Source organism: Urtica dioica, chromosome 11 (genome assembly GCF_054948205.1).
Source record: "Urtica dioica subsp. dioica isolate 48M chromosome 11, U.dioica_male_clone48M_v1_H2, whole genome shotgun sequence".
Classification (NCBI taxonomy): domain Eukaryota; kingdom Viridiplantae; phylum Streptophyta; class Magnoliopsida; order Rosales; family Urticaceae; genus Urtica; species Urtica dioica.
Genome location: NC_142766.1, coordinates 7,247,468 through 7,255,693, shown reverse-complemented (window position 1 = coordinate 7,255,693; position 8,226 = coordinate 7,247,468). Strand labels below are relative to the sequence as shown.

Here is an 8,226-nt window from a genome sequence, read left to right as displayed (position 1 = left end):
CAGAGACCCAAAAACATTCTTGACGAATTATAACCTAACTTGGTTGGCTGAATCTTCCATTGGCTCCTTTATTTTTATTTTCCTGTTTTTTGCTTTTTATTTTTATTTCAGATAATTTTTTTTCTCGAATTTGTTTTTTTTTTTAGAACATTTGATTATTGTTGAAGGACTCCCCATATCGTGCTTTCTTTTATCTTAATGAGAATTTCACTTAAAAAAAAAAAAAAAAAAAAAAAAAAAAAACCTGCACCTTCGCGCTCCTATGCGGCTATGCCTATCTTTTCAGTAAAAGACCTAAGAAGTGAGCGATTTTCGTGTCATCTTATGATCACAAACAGACGAATGAAGAATATCAGTGTCTTTCCTGGACTTCATTAAGGATTCAAGTTTAAGGGTCTTCATAGAGAGAGAGAGAGAGAGAGAGAGAGAGAGAGAGAGAGAGATGTTGAAGATTCAGGGGTGTTCTCGGAAAGCGTACGGCAGTTTCTTCGGAAGCGACCCTGGGACTTGGTACGGCACAAAAAGTATGTATTCGTGTAAAAAATTGAATACTCAGAGTGAAGCTTCTCATAATCTTGAACACGCCTTGCATACGTTCGACGAAATGATCCGAACCCGTCCTCTGCCTTCTGTCACGGCTTTCAACAAACTGCTGACTAAAATCGTCAAAATGAAGCACTACTCTGTGGCGGTCTCTTTACACCAGAAAATGGGTCTACACGGAGCCCATCCCGACGAGTACACGCTAACCATCTTGATCAACTGTTTCTGTCATCTCAGACAATTGCGCTTTGGCTTGTCTGTCTTCGGGAAATTCCTCAAACTCGGCTGCGAACCCACCAAGGTAACCATGACCACTCTGTTGAGAGGGTTTTTGCTTGAGAACAAGGTCAAGGAGGCAAAAGAGCTCGTCCTGAAAATGGCCGCAGGAGGCTGCGAGCCCGACGTCTTCACTTTCAACACGCTGATGAACGGGTTTTGTAAGGCCGGAAAAACCGGAGAAGCCCTTCAGCTGCTGAGAAACATGGAGGAAGATCGAAACTGCAAGCCCGATAAAGTGTCGTACAACACAGTTATAGACGGGCTGTGCAAAGAGGGTTCCATTTCCGACGCCGCGGACGTCCTCTCGAAAATGAGGAGCCGAGGCATCGCTCCCGACTCCATCGCTTACAACACGTTGATTCACGGGCTGTGCCGGTTGGGCCATCTCAACGATGCCACGAAGCTGTTCGACGAAATGCTGAGGCAAAATATCGCTCCGGGTGTGCAGACTTTCAGTATCTTGATCGACGGGCATTGCAAGAAAGGCACGACTTCAGACGCAGAGAAGGTATTCAAAGCCATGGTCGAACAAGGAATCCGACCCAACGAGGTGACGTATAACTCGCTGATGGACGGTTATTGCAACATCGCAGATTTGGACAGTGCTAGGGATATCTTTCAGAGGTTCGCGTCGGATGGTCTACGCCCGAATGTGAAAACGTACACGATAATGATTGGCGGGTTTTTTAGAGGAGGGCTTGTTGAGGATGCTTTGAGGATGTACCGAGAAATGATTGATTGTGGATGCCTGCCGAGTGGTATGACTTACAACATTATGATCCGAGGGTGTGTTTGTAATAACGAGTTTCCGAAAGCTGCTCAACTTACCAAGGAGATGGTTGGGAAGGGCTTTTCAGCTGATTACTCAACTTGTAAAATTCTCTTAGACTTGATGTTTGCTGGGAAGTTAGACTCTTCTCTCCGGTCTCTGATTTCAGTGGATATATGATGTGTGATCAAGTACGAATTCTTAGGTAAGATGTACAATTAGCAGTTATTATTGGAAAGAGTTTTACATTTGCCATTATACTCTATGTAGGCTTCTTTGTTTGGAGTATTGTTATCTCACAAATTATCTTATATTAGTTGTATATGTTATTCATAAAATCAATATGCTGATTATTCAGAAGTTATTTTTAAAATGTTTGCATGTTTACTTTCTATATTAATGTTTCTCTCCCCAACCTCGCTATAACAGATAGTTTGATTTACTTTTTTTTATCTTTTTTTTTTTTAATTTTTTACTTTATGTTTTTTATTTACATGTACTGAACTACTGATCATGTTTTTGCTCGGTTTCATTAGCGACTCAATTTTGTTGGTCTGAGTCAACTTCTTCACAAATATTTCCTCTATGTTTTGCGTGTTTTCTTATGATTTTAGAAGCAAGTTAGATTATTAAAGAGAGTGAAATTCATTATTTAAAATTTATTTCCATGAATTCATCATAAATCAAGAAAAAAAAAGTGTCACAAGAAATATTTATTTACTATTTTATTAAAAAAAAAATCAAAATCTCTTTTTCTAAAAAAAATCTTTAACTTTTTATAAATAAATTTTTTAATTTAATTTTTTTCATATAAAATAGAAAATAAAAAATTATTTCATTAAAGATATTTTGGGGAGTTCAATTTTTTTTTTTTTTTTTTTTTTTTTTTTTTTTGTAAAAAATAAACGAAAATGATGATATTTGTAATATAACATTTTTTTCAAGTGCGGTATATGTCATTTATATTAAACTGAATGAATATGTTTGTTATTTTTATAAATCGAAAGGATAAATTTCGTATTTTGATTAAGCACAAGGAATACTGTTGATAATTTCTTTTTTCTATTTTTTTCTTTACAGAGAAATCGCACCTTCTAGATAAATTACATTGAATATGCAATATAAACTATTTTAGGTTGTCATGTTTTAATTTTTCCACTACCCGTTTCTTCTAAATTAATTACGATTTATGAGTACCAAAATCTTTTCTTCTAAACAATTCTTACGACTCGTGGCCAAATTTTAGTGATAAGTATTTGTTTAAGTAATTTAAAACAAAAATCCAAAAATTAGAAAAACATTGTTTGAAATCACTACAAAATTATTTCGGTTGTCGCTGAAAATTGAACACAGTTGAAGACTTCGGGCGTGTCGACCCAATGACAGATTAAGTGGGCGCGCCCGAGTAAGGTGTGTTGAACTCGAAAGTCTCGAGTATCGCTCATCTAGCTCAAAAACGTTCTTCGTTTATCGCGGAGGATCCAAGAATAAGAAGAAGAAGAAGAAGAAGAAGAAAATAAGCACGAATGGCGCATAGGTTGTGCCTCTGGCGCGCGCTCCGACGCTCAATATTAATCTGATTGATATGAGTGAGGTGGAGGGCCCAATATCCTTATTGGGATATTTGAGATTTGTGAGAGATTCAGAGTGATTCAAGACTCTAGAATCGAGTATAGAGAGTTTAGAACTAATTACATTTTTCCCTTGGTTGATGGGTCTATTTATATTGAAGAGAGGGCCGAAAAGAGCCCAAAACATCAAAAGGAGTGAAGGCAAGGCGCGCGCAAGAGGCCTCGCGCGCACGATGAACATAGGCGCCCGTGTTCGTCTGCGCGGCGTGCTGTTGGCTTATGCGTTACTCTTTTTTTTTTTTTTTTTTTACTTTCTCGCTTTTGTGGGCCCGAATTGGGCTTCTTTTGTGTTTGTGCATCATTTATGCTTTGACATGAAATTCCTTACAAGTCACAAAAAATTAATATTTTTGAAAACGATGGACGAGAATTTCTAACGTCTTTTCAAATTTTATTAAATCATCATAAATGGATACTAACTAAGCCCATCTAAAAAAATATAAATATAAATATATATACACGTTATATAAATGTTTTAAAATATGACTATTTATATAAAAAGACAGAATTTAAAATGAGGAAATATAATGGAATAGCCACTTTTGTCAAACATAAAAAATGCAAAGTTGGAAATTGTTGTTTTCGGAGCTATGCGGCGCGCCCTTCAACACGCGCGGCGTGCCAAGTCGATTTTAGCTTCCTCGTGCTCCGCTCTTATTGCTCGGGTGCTTGTTTCTTCGATTATCTCATTGGCGCAACGCGCCTCTTCTGGCACGGCGCGCTACTTTTTTCCCGGCGCGCACCTTTTTGAATCGGTCATAACTCCTAGCTCCGACGTCCGATTCTTGCAAATAAATATGCTTTAGAAAGCTGAGAGAAATCTATTATTCTAGAATATTTGATAGAGAATCTCAAAATCATGCAGAAGAGGACGTCGTGTTTCATGTTCCGCTCTACTTGCTCAAAAAGTCTTTGAATCACCTCAAAATTGCTCCATAACGTCACGTGATGCTCTACTAACCTTCTTAATACTCAAATAATTTCTAAAACGTGAAATCAACTCAAAACCACATTAAATTACACAAAATCACTTGAGAACGCGTGAAATTCAAGTCGAAAATGGGAGGTTAACGCATACAAAACGCACCTATCAGTAACAACATTACTGTTGGAACTGGATGCGCCTGATAGCTGGATTAGGAGCATGCCAATGATTTGATACATTTGAGCCGGTATGAGACTTCCTCTTCCTCCTCCTTGCTCATCACTTTTGGCTTTGTCTGGTTTTTTAACCTCTGTTTATATTGTTGCGAATAAATCACATAGGCAAGCGCACATGTCATCAAAGTAATATAGTGTACGTTAAGTACGAGTATCGATCCCACGAGAACTAGCAATTTTTCATGATTTATCCTAACTTTTAGCGAATTGATTCCAAGAAAAAAAGGAGTTTTAAGACGAATAACAAAACTAAAGAAACGAAAGCATAAAATTAAACACAAGTTTTTCATAAAGGGAAAGTAGGGGTCACGATTTCACCGAAATTAACTAGATCGGGGATTTCGGATTTGAACAACAAAATCTACTCCTATGGATGCTAATCTCACTCTATCAAAAGTATTCACTAACCTCTCTCTAGTGTCCAAGCAAATTTATGTAATTGGCAGATTGTTATCCTCTCTTCTAACCCTATTAAAACAATCACACGCAATACGAGAAGAGTCCAAACGATTACATAAATTGCTTATGTTTAACCTAGTATTAACTGTGAAGACATGAATAAAAGCACGATTCTTTACTCTCTCTCAACACTACTACAAAACAAGCACTACTACAAAACTAGGATTCTACAACGCTTAAAAACAGTTGTAGAATGATTTTACAACGCTTCTCAAGCGTTGTAGAATCCTGCGTTGTAGAAGATTCTTCAACGCTTAAAAATTCGTTGTAGAATCCAACAGCTTTCTACAACGCTTAATTATCCGTTGTAGAAACTAAGCTTCTACAACGGATATTTAAGCGTTGTAGAAGCTTCTACAACGGTTTGAATCCATTGTGTAATTTTTAAATATTTTCAAACACCTCGCCGCGGCGAAGTATATATCTCGCCACGGCGAGATATTCTACAACGGATCTTCAACCCGTTGTAGAATCATTTCGCCGCGGCGGACATTATACTTCACCGCGGCGAGTTGTTTGCCGCGGCGAAGTACGTTCCGCGCCGCGGCGACATCATTTTACAACCTATTGTCAAAACGTTGTAGAATCACGTCGCCTCGGCGGGAATTATACTGAGCCGCGGCGAGATTCACGCCGCGGCGACGTAGGTTTTGCGCCGCGGCGAGGGGATTCTACAACGGTTTGACAATCCGTTGTAGAAGCTTTCTGATTATTTTTTTAAAAACCCGCCGCGGCGACGTTGTATCTTAGCCGCGGCGTGTTGTATATCGCCGTGGCGAAACCAAAACATCGCTGCGGCAGGGTTTTGATGTATGAATAATGTGCTCTCGGTATCTTTTTTTCCGCGGCGACTCTTATTTTTTGCCGCGGCAAACGTTATTCGCCGCGGCGAAATGTCTAAGTCGCCGCGGCGAAGGCTTCATTTTGAAGCCGAAATCATTTTTCACACGTACTAAAACCCGGTGTAAAAAATATGGCACCTGAAAATAACCTTCAATCCAAAAAATAATATCTACATCTTCAAAACATTCAAAAGAAATATTTACATCCAAAATTGAATACAAAAACTAACTAATCATCACAATGAATAAATGTTTGTACATAAATTACCCATTCTTCACTAACTCTCTCTAAATCCTCTTTTGTATAGTTTTTCTTACTTTCTAATTTTCCTACACCTCCTACGACTATATCGCGCATATACGAAATAACAAAATACCCGCATTCCGTGTTTCCGGTTTGTCTCGGAGCGTTCCAAGCCTTGATGTACGTTGACTGTCCGTTATTATTGGCGTTTTGGTGCTCGAGCTTGAAATCCACAAAAACCCTATAACACGGAAATCATAAGAGAAAAAACCTCTACAATGATTTATAATAAAAATAGTTTAAAAACTCAAAATATTACCTTTTTATCAATTGAGTTAAATCGATTGGAATTTTATTTCTTAACGGGTCGAAGAACATAGCACTATCTCTCCAAGGGTCGAGGACAACGAGCATCCAATGCGCACCTTTATTGTACGGCATCAAAGCTAGTTCACCAAATTTGCATTTTCGTACTATGTTTCCAACGTCCTTGACTCGTTTTGACAAATAAGCGTCCTCGTCGTTGTTTTCGATGTACGAACTTAAGCCCGGATTTATAAAACAATAGTCTCGACTTTTCTTCGCCTTTTCTAGCCTCGAGCGTAGATAGCTATGACAAACAAGTATTTGATTGATCAAAACACTAAATATTGAATATTTATATTAAAAACGTATATAAAGAAAACACTTACTCCATATAGACCGTTATGCTCCCCGCGCCAATTTCCAAGTATTGCAAAAAGTCGGAAACATCTTCAAATGACACCGGAATCGGGATAGCCGCGAGACTTGGACTAACATTGACCATAATCACATCCCCTTCCGCTAACATTACTTTGTTGGCATGTTGAGCGAGCAATTGAAACTTTGGATTAATAATCTTGTACGGAATCTTCTTAGCATCATCGATGCTAGGTTCACTCTCAAAACCAAGCTTTGAGAGTTGTTTGACAACTGGACCGCGACTCTCTATTCCCGTGTCCATTTCGATCAATCTCTTCATCCACGAGACAAATCCTCCTATGGCATCTTCAATGGTTTGAGCTTCTTCGGTGGGAATTGGCAATTTTGATTTTTTAATCAAAACCCCCAAAACGGTCACACGTACATTCCCTTCCTCCAAAGGTAAGGAGTGAACTACGCTCCCATTTAAGTATGCTCGCCCATTTGCAACATGAATCATGCCTCCTTTCACAACATCATCTATGAAAAGAAGACACTCGACGCTTTCATCCGAAGTCGGTGTCACCGGGGTGGTTGGATTCAATGAGCAACTAGCACGAACACTATTGGGTTTTTCCACAACAATAGGATCGATCTTCGGACGATCATCGACATCGTCGTGTTCTAAGCGAATCAAGAATATTATCAATAATTTAATACCAAAACATTTATCTTTATTAATAAATAGATAAAAAAAAAATTAAACATACCTAAAGAGACCGCTTCATTGACGTGTTCTTCAACATTTGTCATCTCTTTATCATCAACAACCTTCGCGTTGAGATTCTCTTCCACACGCTCGACACTAGGCGACTCGACATTAATGCTACCATTTCCACCGAAGGCCTTCATCACCAAAGACTTTAACTCGCTCATTTCCCGACGCATCTTCATTACTTCTTCGTTGGGCGTTGGAGGAACAAAGTACTTAAACCGCGACATGTGTTTGGATTGACCGCAAACTCGCGACGTTCCCAAAGCTTCTTGCAAAACGCTCTTTCCCGATTCCGGCAACCATGTCCCTTGCGATGCTTGTTGTGATAACGTTTTCTACACATAAAATTATTTGAAAATAAAATTACAAGGTTAATTGTTATAACAAAGGTAAAGAACTTACGATTTTTTCTCCCATCAATTTGTCTTTCTCATCCTTGTAGTTATCTACGTCTTTCATTCGCGAGTCAATCCAAAGTTCCTCTTTCGTAGGCCATTCCCCCGTTTCGTCATGATAGTAAGAAGTAATTATATAATAAATTAAAAAATAATTGCAACATTTGGAATAACTAAAAGAAAAAAATGAATCTAACCTTTTCTTGATCAAGCTTTCGATACCCATTTCGGCCCGTTCGAGATTTGTACACACTTTTTCCGATATTTGATTTCCCATGTTCCGATGTTTGTTTGAACATTTCGGTTCGTCTATACTCAACAAATGCTATCCAATCTTCTTCGGTGATACTTGTATAGAATTTCAAAATACAAGCCGGTCTCTTTAAGGCGATTGGTTCGTTGATTATGTCTTTGAGTAGATCGTTGTATATCTCATGACGAAATAACCTTGCCGCTTCTCCGACT

At 38.4% G+C, this 8,226-nt stretch overlaps 1 protein-coding gene across 1 annotated transcript; it reads left to right on the top strand.

The window, feature by feature from the left end:
• The first annotated feature begins 274 nt into the window (after positions 1-274).
• On the top strand, positions 275-2,008 carry LOC149380923 (uncharacterized). The gene has a single exon (XM_089601059.1). The coding sequence runs from the start codon at positions 443-445 to the stop codon at positions 1,769-1,771; it is 1,329 nt and encodes a 442-aa protein (XP_089457185.1). The 5' UTR covers positions 275-442; the 3' UTR covers positions 1,772-2,008.
• Positions 2,009-8,226: the final 6,218 nt, after the last annotated feature.